This window comes from Vitis riparia, chromosome 6 (assembly GCF_004353265.1).
Source record: "Vitis riparia cultivar Riparia Gloire de Montpellier isolate 1030 chromosome 6, EGFV_Vit.rip_1.0, whole genome shotgun sequence".
Taxonomy (NCBI): domain Eukaryota; kingdom Viridiplantae; phylum Streptophyta; class Magnoliopsida; order Vitales; family Vitaceae; genus Vitis; species Vitis riparia.
The window spans coordinates 13,525,778-13,539,107 of record NC_048436.1 but is presented as its reverse complement, the minus strand read 5'-3'; the positions used below and the strand labels follow the sequence as shown (position 1 = coordinate 13,539,107).

The window sequence follows — 13,330 nt, the reverse complement described above, 5'->3', positions numbered from 1 at the left end:
TTATCCACATGTTTTTTATTATGTACACGTAAAGAAATAGTGATACTATAAAATCATTTTTTAAATTTATTATCTTATTCTAATTAATAACACAATAGATTAAAAGTACTTTTGTTGTAGCATGTGATTCATATGGAGTGAAAGATATATATGGAGAAAAATGGGTAAATGTCATCGTTCCATTCCATTCCACCCGGGGAGCGCAACGCCCCCTTGAGGTATGGTTCAATGGTATTTTTGTAATTTAAATAATATCGGTTCAAGGGTATTTTTAGAATTTAAATACCTAAGGGTTAGTATAAATACCTATTTTATGTAACCTTAATTTTGATATAATGAAAGTCTTTATTCCCGTTTCCATGAACTTAAGCAATCTGCGGAACCACTTTAAATTTATGTGTTTCTCTAATTTCTTCACTTTTATCATCATCAAACAAAAAATTCTCCGATGATAAGAAAAGCAAAGCATATATAGAAGTAGAAACAAAATGCATGGTTTTAAAAACCGAACCGGATCGGCCGGTCCGACCGGTTGGACCGCCGACCGGTCATCGTTCTGGTTCGGCCCGATCATTAGACCGGATGGAGACCGAACTGGGATTGGACCGCTTGAACCGGCGGTCCAACCGGTGAACTGGACGAACTGGCCGGTTCTGAGGGAAAAAACCGGTTCAAATTATTTTAATTTTTTTTTTTTTGTTTTCCAAATGCTCATTTTCAATCTCCATATTCCAATTTCCAAAATAAATGAAGACATGAATTTTATATTTATTAGTATGCAAAAGTCTTCATGAATATTCAAACATTGACATGTTATGTTTTTATTTTGAGTAATTATATTAAGTGTTGTGGACCTATGGTTGACATTTGTATTATTTGTTATGGACAATGTGTTAAGTTAACAACTCTTTGATAATTTGGTTATTATAGGATAGTAATGGTTTGATTATTTGATAAATATTGAGTTTATTGACATTATGAATGTATAACATCTTATATTGTGTTATAAATATCATATATGATAATTGATGACTTCTACAGGTAAAAAATTTTGTGACAAAACTCAAGTTACTCAATAAACAAAGTAGATGCTGTCAAAATTTACATAGAATTTATTAATTTTTTAATTTTTTATATTATATAAAATAATAAAATATATATTTATGACGTCACCGGTTCGATAGCGGTTCGACCGGCGGTCCGACCAATGAACCGTGAACCGGTAACTTTTCCGGTTCAATGACCGGTCCGATTTTTAAAACATTGACAAAATGTTTTTTGATATCAAATATTCTACAACAACACATTGATACTTATTTATGTTAGGCTTTGTTTGGATTTTGAAATTGGAAAGTTTGAGAAAAAATACAAGAAAAAAATTAAAAAGGAAAAATAAAGGTTCCATCTCAAAAAAAAAAAAAAAAAAGGTTGTATCTCTTATTTTTATTTACCCATAAATAATGAAGAATTTAAAAATAATTCAATTCTAAGTGATTTGTCATTTCCCTCCTAATTTTTATGGCAAACCAAACTAAGACGGTTTAAATTTATTTCCTACACTTTTTTTTTTTTTTTTTGACTTTTCTAGATTTTTTTTCGTGAATTTTTAATAAACCAACGAAATAATTAACGCATTAAAACTTGGGGCGGCTAATGGGGTAGGACCGTAGGAAGCCAAGGCAGCCCATGAAGTCGGTGTGAAAGGCCTGTTTGACTAAAAGTGGGCCTGGTCCAAAAAGTCGACTGAAGAAAGGCCGAGCCCATGGGCTCATGCCCATCTTGACGCACGCTCACACGTAACACACGGTTTAGGGCTTCGGCTACCACTATATAAACCACAGCCACCGCTCGCCAATCTCCTCATTTCTTTTTCTAGGGTTTCGTTTTGCAGAGAAGCAGCAGCGGCAGCGATGGGAAGGAGTAAGCCTTCTTCTGCCTTTTCTCCTACTGTTCCATTCCATTCGATTCATTCTTTCCTACATATATCTCATCAGTTCTCGATTGCCCGCTTTATTATTTGATTCTGCGAACGATGTTTGCGATATGCTACTGTCTTCTCGTTTGTTCTATTGCTATTTTTGGTTTCTTTGGGTTTCATTTTGTTATTTGCTTTATTTTGTTTTTCTGAAGATTTATTGCATTTGTTTTTTTTTCCTTTAAACTCTCTTCGCGATAATGATAGTATTCACCTTATCTAGGGATTGTTTTTTCTATGAATTGAGTTGTTATCGAAGATGTGGTTTGCTCGATTCTATTTTTTATCACATAGATCAGGGGGAGATATTTAGATTTGGAGTGTTACGTCATTTCCGAGCGATTCATTGGTTTATGTAGATGTCTGTGTTCATACAATTTTCTTAGATATTTGAATGGATTTGTAAATTGATGATGCGATATAGAACAGAACAATTATTGAAGAAATAGTGTCGTTTATTTAAATGTCGGATGCAGCTAGAGTAAATGTATTTATTGCAAAAGATTTTGAGTTTCTGTGCTATGGTTGTCAAGATTTATTGCATCTATTATTCGTTTTTCCATGTTCCTACCTGAAGCAGGAAAGGAAGTTGAACTCCAAATTTTGTGGCATCTATTATTGCCTTGAAAAGCATGTTTTGGCTATGTAATTTTCGACTCTAATAATTTTTCCCTTTTTTCCTTTTCTTTTGTGTCTCTTGAAATAATTTTGTTTCACAGATTCCCAAAAAAATAATAGCAATTATTGATCCTCTTTTCTATTAATTTTTTTTTGTATTAATCTATATTTTGAACCTCAAATCATGCTAATTCTGGCTGTTCAGTAATATTAAAATGGAAAATTGGACTGAGGTTTCTCATGGGGGCTTATATCTAAGCTTTTGCTAGAGAAAATTGGTTATCTACCATTAGTTTGATGGATCATGTGTTCTATTTCATAGTATTGAGAATACTGTTTTAACTTTTGCAGGGCCTGCAAGGTGTTATCGTCAGATTAAGAACAAACCATACCCAAAGTCACGGTATTGCCGTGGTGTTCCTGATCCCAAGATCAGGATTTATGACGTGGGAATGAAGAAAAAGGGAGTTGATGAGTTCCCTTTTTGTGTGCACTTGGTTAGTTGGGAGAAGGAAAATGTTTCAAGTGAGGCTTTGGAAGCTGCTAGAATTGCTTGCAACAAGTACATGACCAAGTATGCTGGGAAAGATGCCTTCCATCTGAGAGTCAGGGTGCACCCATTCCATGTCTTGCGTATCAACAAGATGCTTTCCTGTGCTGGAGCCGATAGGCTTCAAACTGGAATGAGGGGTGCTTTTGGTAAGCCTCAAGGGACATGTGCTAGGGTGAGCATTGGACAGGTTCTTCTGTCTGTTCGATGCAAGGATGGAAACAGCCATCATGCACAGGAGGCTCTCCGTCGTGCAAAATTCAAGTTCCCTGGCCGTCAAAAGATCATTGTCAGCAGGAAGTGGTATGTGCATTTTTTATTTTAAGTTCCATAAACTGCTTAAAGAAGCTTATACATCATTTTTGCCCAACATATCACATGGCCTGTTCCAAAAATCAGTAAATATACCTTTGGTTCAGTAAGTTATACACATTGATACCATGTACGATGCATTTTACTTTTGTATCTAAGCTAGGACAGATTAGGTGAATGGTTCACTGTTGAGTATCACATATTGCAATGCATATTTCCATTAACATCTAACAGGAAGTGTTTAAACTCTTTTAAAGAAAATTGTCTACAAACATCATATCTATAGCCTATAGCTACCTTTATTCACCCTTTATCACCAGCACAAAAACCCAAGGTCAACATAGTTAACTTGCACCTTATTTCCTGTGCCTCAAAGCCAAGACCTAGACCTGGATACTGTGTTTTTTGTACTCCTAAGAGTAGCTCTAGAAATATATATTTCAACCTTTTAGTGAGTGATTTAATCCATGGACTTTTTGTGCTTTTGGGATTTTTAAATTGTAACTCCAGCTTATTCATCCACTGATAAACCTTCCATGTTTGATGTGGAAATGTAAAATGATAATTATTTTTTTATTCAATTTATTATTATGTTGAGAAAGAGCAGGGATCGGGTTAGTTTGTGGAAGTGTGTAATTGGTTTACTTTGAGTGTAGATCTTTGCTTAGGTGGTGTTTGTTTTTTTACTTAACTCTAACTAGAACTTTAATGCTTAATAGTATTAAGTGTTAGGATGTTTGTTTTTGTAATATTTTATTTCTACTAAGTATTAAAAAGTAAAGAAAAATCAACATGTTGCTTTTTCCATTTAGAAAAAGCCAAATATTTTGCTTTTTTCTATTCAGCAAAAAGTTTATAATAAGTTATAAAAAAGTAGAAAAACAAACAACCTAAAGTCTGAATAAAAACTTAAAAAAACAAACATCCTCTTAGTCTTTTTGTTTAATGAGTGATTGAAACCTGGATGTCCCTCAGCCTTGTGAGAGTTGCATCTACTCACCTGAACTAATTCATAATGTTTTGGAATTTTTTTTCTTTTGGTGGGTAGAAATTGAAACAGTTCTGTGTCAAGTTCAGAGTTTTTACTAAGGTGGTACTTCTTTTTTTTTCTTTAACTTAAATTTATATAGAATTTAATTTAACTTACCTCTAAATACAAATTAATAGTCTAAATATTAAGAAGTTTGTTTTTTCACAATGAGAGTTCGGTGTGAGGTCGGGGGTTAAAGTGTGAATCAGCTAACTTTTTAGTTTAGGAAAAAAGTCACATATTTTAGTTTTTTCTATTCAATTAAGAATATTGGTAAACAAGTTAAAAGTTCAATAAATAAATAAAAATAAACAACTTAAGTCTGAAAGTAAATTGCATTCAGCATGAAGTTAGAAAAGCAAACCCCCCTTAAGGTTTTGATTGGTTTGCTCTGAATAATGTTAATCTTCATCAAATGTTCTTCGCTTAGTGTATGGTTGGACCTTGGACACACTTTTGCCTTGTTGTAGCTGTTGCTGCAGCTCAGGGTCACTAACTCTTTTTTGGCTCATTAAATAATTGAGCCAATGAGTATTTGCCTTGTGAACCTGCATCTTTTTTTTTTGGTTTTTTCTTTTTGGTTGTTGGATGAATTGAAGTGACTTATCTTCCTGTCTGTGACATGTTATCAGGAAGTGGGGTTTCACAAAGTTCAACAGAACTGATTACATCAAGTGGAAGTCTCAGAACCGGATTCTCCCCGATGGTGTCAATGCCAAGGTTTGCCTCTGCCAGATTTAGCCAAATATAGTTCTCAGCTTTTCTTTCTTTACATGAGGCAGGTGGTGTGTTTGGTTTTGTGATAAACTTATGGTGCTTCTTATTTGAATCTTGCAGCTTCTCGGATGCCATGGACCTCTAGCAAATCGTCAGCCTGGAAAAGCATTTATAAATGCATGCACCTAGGCCTTGCTTGAAAATACCAGAATTATGTGTTAAACATTTTGGTCAACTTCCTTAGCACTTCAGCATTTATGAAGAACCTAGTATCTAGCTTCCTTTCTTTCCTAGTGCATCATTTGGGATTATTATTATGTGATGTTGAGTTGATTTATTTTGTGCTTTTGAAATTTAGAACATATTTGTCGATCTATGTGTTGGGCTTCCAGCTGAGGTGTTTTTGCCTTAACAAATCGCAATGGATTTTATCTTTTATAACATATTTTGTTCTGATTTTTAATACGTGCAACAGCTGCTATATTTGATGATGGCAGGATTTGTCCTTATTTAGCATATTGAGAAAGCAGTACATGTGTTTTTAGTTGTCTTCTGAATATTGCATGTCCGGTTGCTTGCAATAGTTTGTAAACATAAACTAATCATCCGTTTGTTTGGTAAATGCAAAATCTGGCCACTTAAGGGTTACATTTAGTTGCTAGTAATTAAATAATTGTCAGAATTCAGCTTGTTCTGAAAATTCATCATATAGTTAAGCGAGTAGGTCGGTGTCACCGAAGTCAATTTCAAATTAGTAACATCACTGATGTTGCATCATGCTGCATGCATTCTCTTTAATTCTCTAGGATATTATTTTATCCTCAGTTATTGTAATAATGATAATAATAGTAGTGCATGACATAATTAATAAAGATGTTAAAAATGTTGTACCACATTAATTTAAATATGTTCCCAAAGCATTAGTTCCCCCATGAAATTATTAAAAATAGAATGCGAGGACGCAACTAACTTCAGAATGGTTCACCGCAATTTCCATTTAATGGGCTTCTCTCCGAAGCAGAAGCAAAAGGAACGAAAAAATGAAAAATCAATTTAACTGCATTAAAGTACGTGATAGGATCATTACCTTCCATTAGGTAGGTTGATCAAATAGATAGTCGTGTAGGTATAATGATCCTTTTAATATATGATTGAATAACAAGTATAGAAGTTAATTTTCGTTCCAATTCTATTTTTAACCTGCCCATAGTCTGACAAATGCATGTGCATGTCTAAAAATCGAGATGGTACAACACCACTTAACTCAGTTGTCCATTGATCACAAAATCAATCATCCTTAATCATTAGCAAGTCTGTCAAAATAATTAAAAAGAGAGGAAAAAACCACTTGTTGCTTCATATATGCAGTAGAACTCTTTTAAGCCTAAACCACCAAATAAATGATTCCAAGCACTTACCACCTTCAAAACGGAACTTTCTCAAGATAATTTCTTAGTCAGACGCTTTGAACGGGTGATTCTCTTTCTAGGCCCTTCGGTCGCATTTACATCCTCTAACTCGTCTTCATTTTTCACTCCACCCCCTTGATGGACCGTTGACTCACTACTTTCAAGTACTTTTTGGGTTGATTTTCGATCTTGTTTTGGTTCAGATTCATTGCATTTATTTAACCTTGTAGCTCGCTTTGATCTCTTTTTAGCAGCACTATGTACTTCATCTACTTCCGCATCATTTTTTTTACTTGAAACTTCTGATGCTCTCACTATATAAACCTGCACAAGTACCACAATATATATATTTTCTTTTAAGCTATATACATGATATAAGACTTACATCTGATGATTCTAGATGGAGACATTAATTGGAATCCTGGAAAATAAGTAAATGCAAGAGATACAATTATTGAAGGTAGATATAAGCATACATTGGAAGCATAGGCAAAGTAGATGCAAAGCAGCAAGAATTGTGGAAAATAAATCAATAACATGTTAAACCATGATCAGGTATGATTACAATTGTAATGGAAGCTCATATTGTATTCCTATCCCCTATCCCTATCCCAAGACAAGAATCAAGTTTCAGTTACACAAGCTAGAACAATTTGTGCTGAACATTTGTTCTAGAACAACATAATCATGGTAGTAGAATGCCCTTTAGCATGCTCTTCATAGTCCAGAAACAATACAATACAGTAGTCTTCTGAAAAAGAAAACTAGGATGTGAGAAGAAAGAAGATTTGTTTGATTAGGAGGGAATGGAATTATTCAAATTCAAGTGGGCACCCTGATGTAATTTTAAATGCAGAAAAAAAGAATTGTGAAATAAGGGTGATTGATTCCTACAAATCAAGAAGAATTTAAACTAAAACAAATCTAGGTGTACACTAACTACAAGTATGCGTGAACTCGGTGGAAATCAAAACTCAGGGGATGATCAAGTTCAAGTATGCGATCACTTTGTGCATATTATATAATAGAGTTTGACCAGCATGAACTAATTGGGATCAAACAAGAGATGGTGTCAATCTAATCAAGAGACGCCCTCAATCTAATTAAGAGACATTGCCACAAATTAGGTTAGTGGATAACGCTGGACCATGTGTTTACATTCTATGCTTTTGGATGGAAGAACTGTGTACTAAATCTGCTTCAATAAAACAGAAATCAGAAGGTTTGATAGCAATCATGCTGGTTTTTTAACCTAAAGAACCCTCTAAACAGTCCAATATTGTGATATTTTTCAAACCACTTAACAGCTAACATGTGTCTTGAGTCAGTTATTGACAAGGAATGTCTCTACAAAAGTGTAATTCTGAATTTGCGGCTGACACCTCAAATGCAAAACAATTAGGCCTTGACAACCAGGAGCCCATGAACAGCTGCATCACCAGCTTTGTCAGTTCCAATTACGGTTTAAAGGCCAATTTATTTCATTCATTCTTTTCTGATCTCATTAGTCCATTTATGTAATTACATCGTGTTATTAATTGGATATCTTCTATGAAGTTTGTGTAGTTCTTTTTATTGCACCCTTGCTTCTTTTATGTTATTTCTGAATTTGAAGCTTGTATAATTCTTAAACAGGCTAACTGGGTATGTAAAACTAGCGATTGACACCTACAAATCAAATTTTAGTTGCATTTTCAGAAGGTAGCTAGGTGATAACTACATAACCAGTGTTTGTCCTTAAGGATTTATATTTCCACACTGAATTAGGTGTTAACTATAATATGAAAGCCACTTCAAAACAAGCTAATGTGCTAAAAATAATAATGCGACAATAGTAGAATGGCTTTGAACCTAGTTAAGGTTTATAACAATTATAGGTGGTAGAATTAACCAACTAATGAATATCATTTGCATATCTAAAGCACAGGACTGAGGAACAGAGGCAGGCTTCATGCTAATATGAAAATAATCCAAGATGAATATAACAACATACTAATAATAATAATAAACGAGTATGGAAGCATCCATAAACTACATAGTTAAAATTTATGTATACCTTGAATCTTGCTGGCTCAATCAATTCAAATACTAAAGCATCACCATCATCCAGTTTATGATCTAGTGCAAATCCTCTCCAACCACCACTAAGCCCAGTCCTCTTGCCTATATAGACAGCCCCATATTCTGTACCATTCTCATCTTCTAATACCATGTCCAATAACGTTTTTGGTAGATGATCCCCACAAAACTTGGAAGGAAGCCCCTGTAATCATGAAACAATGAATAATAAATTAGTAAATTCACAAGGCATTTGGATATGAATTGGATATATTGAATGAAGCTTCACTAGGTTGAGATAAACCGTATTTTAATTAATTGTTACTTACCAGCCAAAAACAGCTATAAACATGAGATCGAACCATTGATTTGACAAAAGATGGATTTCCAGACTGTAGATTGCTTTGGATCTCCTCTGCAGCCTTGATAGCATGAACCCTTTCTTCATAAGAAGCAGTTCTAACTTCATTCAATGGCCTTGCAAGATAGCTAAAAATCCCATATCTTAGTGCTTAACATTAGAATGGAAATTTAATACATTGCTAATTTTGAAAGAAAAATCCACCTTGCCCATGATGAATTTAACTTTGACCTTTTTCGCAAAGGTGGAAGGCTTATGTCAACCTGTAATGCCAAAAAAAGAAAAAAGGAAAAAAAAAAAAAAAAGGATCGTTGATTAAAGAAAGGATGAAAAAAGGAGTCATTAATTAATTAAAGGTCCAACCGATCACCATCCTGTGAACATGCAGGCACAAATAATCCAACCAAGGTAATTGGAATTAGACCCAACTAATATGATTCCAAATAGAAAAACTCCAACCACTTTGATTGTTTGAAGGGGGGTTATTTCCTACCATTAATATACTTTTTTTTTTTTTTTTTTTTTTATAGGTCAATAAGAGCTTGTATTAGAAACGCCTAGAAGGGATGAAGTACACACAAAATATACAAATATCGCCCAAGAAACTAGGCAAAAAGAAAGACAAAAATCCTTTCCCCTAACTAGACAAACAACCACTCTATAAAATCATAGACAAAGAATAATCCTCTAGATACACCCTAACCCAATTTACAAGTATATACAAAAAAGAATGTTTTATAACTTGGTCAGACCGTTCAATATCATTGAACACTTTTTCATTTTTTTCCTTCCATAAAGTCCACATTAAGCATAGAGGGGCAGCCCTCCATGCCTTCTCCCTTCTCTTGCCCACAAAAGCACCATGCCAACCAAGCAAATTCCTTTTAATCGAGGAGTGCAAGACTCACTGCACACCAAAAAGAGAGAATATCAAACTCCATAACATTGTAGCCTTCTTGCAAAACAAGATTAGATGGTCACCAGTTTCCTCTTTCTCCTTGCACAAGTAGCACCTATTCGGCATGTTCCATCTTTTTGAGCCGATTGATGGTCAAAATTTTGTTCCAAGACGCTTCCCAAGCAAAAAAAAACTCACTCTCATTGGAGCCCAAGACCTCTAAATAATACTCCAAGGAAAAGGATCACTAGAGGCCCTCGTGAAGGAGCGGTAGAGGGATCTAACAGAAAAAATGTCATTCCTACTTTCTTTCCAACTCAAAACATTCTCCACATCTCTTCTCACGACCAAAGGTTGCAGTTTCTAGAACAAGTCATCCACCTCTTCCATCTCCCAATCATTAAAATGTCTTGAAAAGAGACGATTCCAACTACCTAACTCCTCACCCTCCTCCCAAGCATCTAACACCCACTCATCCTTATTAATCGCCAATACAAATAAATTAGGGAAAGTTTCTTTCAACATTTGGTCCTCACACCACAAGTCCTTCCAAAACTTAACCTTTCTCTCATTCCCTACCATTAATATTCCAATGGATTAAAGAATAAACTAGCAAAATTCATGATCATGAGAGGAAAAGGCTTTTAAAAAAAGAACAATGAACAACATGAAATAGGGAATTGTAGGACACTTTTGATTTTGGCATGTACAATTGAAATTAAAGACAATGTTTTGGTTCCAAAAATTTTGAGTGAAAAAAATAAAAAAGGGAAAATATAAGGGTAAGAGGGGGGTGGCAATTATAAAAAATAAAAATAATAATAAAAGAAATTCTAATTCGTTCACCTAAAAGAGAATTAAATGGTTGAGAACTGCATTTTTTTTAACTTTTCTTGCTTTTATCTAAAGAAAATCGAAAGGAAAATTTTTGAAAAATTTTCTTCAACTTTTTCCATGACATCCAAATATAAGAAAATAATTTTTTTTTTTAACCTTATGTTTAGTTTTTTGGAAAATTTAAGGAAAAATTAGAAGGAAAGAAAATAGTAAAGAAAAATGACAAAAAAGAAGTGAGAAAAATAAAATATAAAGTTAATAAATTATTTTTAGGTGTTTCTTTAAATTCATTTCACTTTTTTTTTTCTTTTAACAAAAATTTAATAACTTGAAAATATATAATTTTTAACTAATTTAACTATGTTTGATTTTTTCAAAAAAAAAAAAAAAAAACCAAATATGAAAAAATATTTTCTTTTTAACTTTTTTTTTTTCCTCGCTACTTTCCTATAACCAAACATATTAGAATTTTATTTTATTTTTGTTTCTTTTATATTTTCCTAAGAACCAAACATACCCAAAAGAAATTTGCAGGAAAAATAACCAACCGGACTTTTAGATATTTTTCTCGTCTTAAAGCTTGTTAGCATGATAGGATGCTATTATACAATCATTAATAACTTAAGTATTTATTCTCATTCCCCCCTCTCTAAGTTCTCTCCTTCTAGTGTTCCTATTTCACATCCTTTTAGTCTTCGGTAGCTAACAAATGAAAGACGTAAATACTTACTTCGTCGCAATATGAAGCAACAGAGTTGCGGACCCGTGAAGAGCGTCTTGGCTCCAACATGTAAACGCCCTCCGGCTTAGGCTTTTGGGGACGCTTCTGTATCACCATAAAAACAATAAATAAAAGAATCAAACGCATTAAGGAATGGGAAACAGATGAGAAAAGCAGTGAAGATTGACCTGAGACTTGCTGTTAGAATTGGTGAGAAGTGATAAACTCTGAGAAATTTTCAAAATCCCCAAATCTTCAAGCCGTTTTTTATTTTCTTCAAGGTGCTGCTTGCGAGCCTCTTCATAAGAGCTGGCGGCCGCCATTCAAAGTGAAAGATCAAAACAAACAACCTGAAAACACAGCGAGTGAGTAATGTAAGTCGAATCACAGTAAAGCCAAGAAAAACAAAATCAAATGAAATGACAGCTGAACCGAACCAACTATCCGAGAGCTCCGGGGAATCAATCACAGCAACAGAAATTCAGCAATTTGATTTGCCCTAACTTTTGAGAGCAACCAAAGGAAAATGAATGTGGAACACGAACGTCACACGACTCACACCAGTAGAAGAGGGAGAGAAAATGGAGAGAGCTTCGCTTTTAAATTTGAATTGAAGTGGAAAAACGAGGAAAAAAAAATTTCCTCGCTCATTTGTTATCGATGTCTCTTCTTTCCTCTCTATACTGTCATGAGCATCCTCTCCTCGATAGTCGAGAAACTCGCACCTCACTGTATAACATACCTAGTTCATATATATATATAAGCTGAGGCGCACTTTTTGATATTTTTGAAATTTCGCACGTGTGAAACCCCCGAGTTAAGTCTCGACGTGCCCGGTATCCGTCCTTCTAGCCAAATTTTCAGGGAAATAAGTACTTTATCTGATTTTGCTTTCTAAGTGTTCGATAAATCATTTAAAAGTCGGTGCAATAGTAGGGCTTTGGCTTTGTTATAAAAGTGTAAGCGAAAACAATTTTGATAAACGGTTTTTAAAAATTATTATAGAATGTCTTGTAAAAACATAAGTCTTTTTAAATAGTTTAAATCTTAATATATTTTTTATATTTTTAAATATATATATATATATATATATATATATATTAATAAAAATAGTAAAAAATAATTAAAATATATTATCTAAAAATACTTTTTTTTTCTATTTATCAAATGTTTTTATGTGAAACAAAAAACCATTTAAAAAACCTATTACCAAATAAGGCATTAAGCTTTGTTTGGAAAATGTTTTTAAAAATATTTTTACATAACAAATTTTGAAAATTATTATATCATATTTTATACAACAAAAGTCTAAAATTAATGCATATTTGTAGCATTTCATTTTTAATCATTTTTTATATTTATATAATTTATTTTTAAAATAACTCTTAAAAAACAAGAAAAAAATATTTCCAAAAACACTTTCAATTGAGGACAAAAAAAACCTATTTTTGATTCCTGCTTACCAAGCCTACTTGGTCTGGTAACAGATAGCCGTTTTTAAAAGCCGATTACCGAAGAGTACTTAGGAAACTGTTACCAAAAGTGACCTCACTTCACTTTTATTATTAGCTTTTTCATTAAAAAAGGTTTTCAAAGCGTTAACATTTGAATAGAAACTAAAAAAAAAAATTTCAATATCATGTCTAGTAATATTTCAATTCAAGAACTGGAGCTCATTCATGCAAACATAATATATCAAGTATCTGACGATTATAGGGAGGTGTCTTCTCATCTCAAATTATTTCAAAAAGAGAAAAAAAAAACAACAACACTACTTTTGTTTCTTTTCATTCAAAAAGATTTGCAGTAATATTTTAGAAAAAATAATCAAAGAAGGGCTAAAT

General features: G+C 33.3%; 2 protein-coding genes across 2 annotated transcripts; one reads left to right on the top strand and one right to left on the bottom strand.

Annotated features, from left to right (window-relative positions):
• Positions 1 to 1,848: 1,848 nt before the first annotated feature.
• Positions 1,849 to 5,665, top strand: LOC117916561 (60S ribosomal protein L10). Its single transcript, XM_034832655.1, has 4 exons — positions 1,849 to 1,920; positions 2,945 to 3,446; positions 5,124 to 5,205; positions 5,323 to 5,665. Exons 1-4 carry the CDS (start codon positions 1,911 to 1,913, stop codon positions 5,389 to 5,391), a joined length of 663 nt encoding a protein of 220 aa, XP_034688546.1. The 5' UTR covers positions 1,849 to 1,910; the 3' UTR covers positions 5,392 to 5,665.
• A 744-nt stretch (positions 5,666 to 6,409) lies between these two features.
• LOC117916559 (putative B3 domain-containing protein At5g58280) lies at positions 6,410 to 12,260 on the bottom strand. Its single transcript, XM_034832653.1, has 7 exons — positions 11,924 to 12,260; positions 11,675 to 11,836; positions 11,496 to 11,591; positions 9,235 to 9,293; positions 8,999 to 9,158; positions 8,668 to 8,874; positions 6,410 to 6,935 (listed from the first exon to the last, which is right to left on the bottom strand). The coding sequence occupies exons 2-7, from the start codon at positions 11,807 to 11,809 to the stop codon at positions 6,642 to 6,644; spliced, it is 951 nt and encodes a 316-aa protein (XP_034688544.1). The 5' UTR covers positions 11,810 to 11,836; positions 11,924 to 12,260; the 3' UTR covers positions 6,410 to 6,641.
• Between the last annotated feature and the right edge of the window lie 1,070 nt (positions 12,261 to 13,330).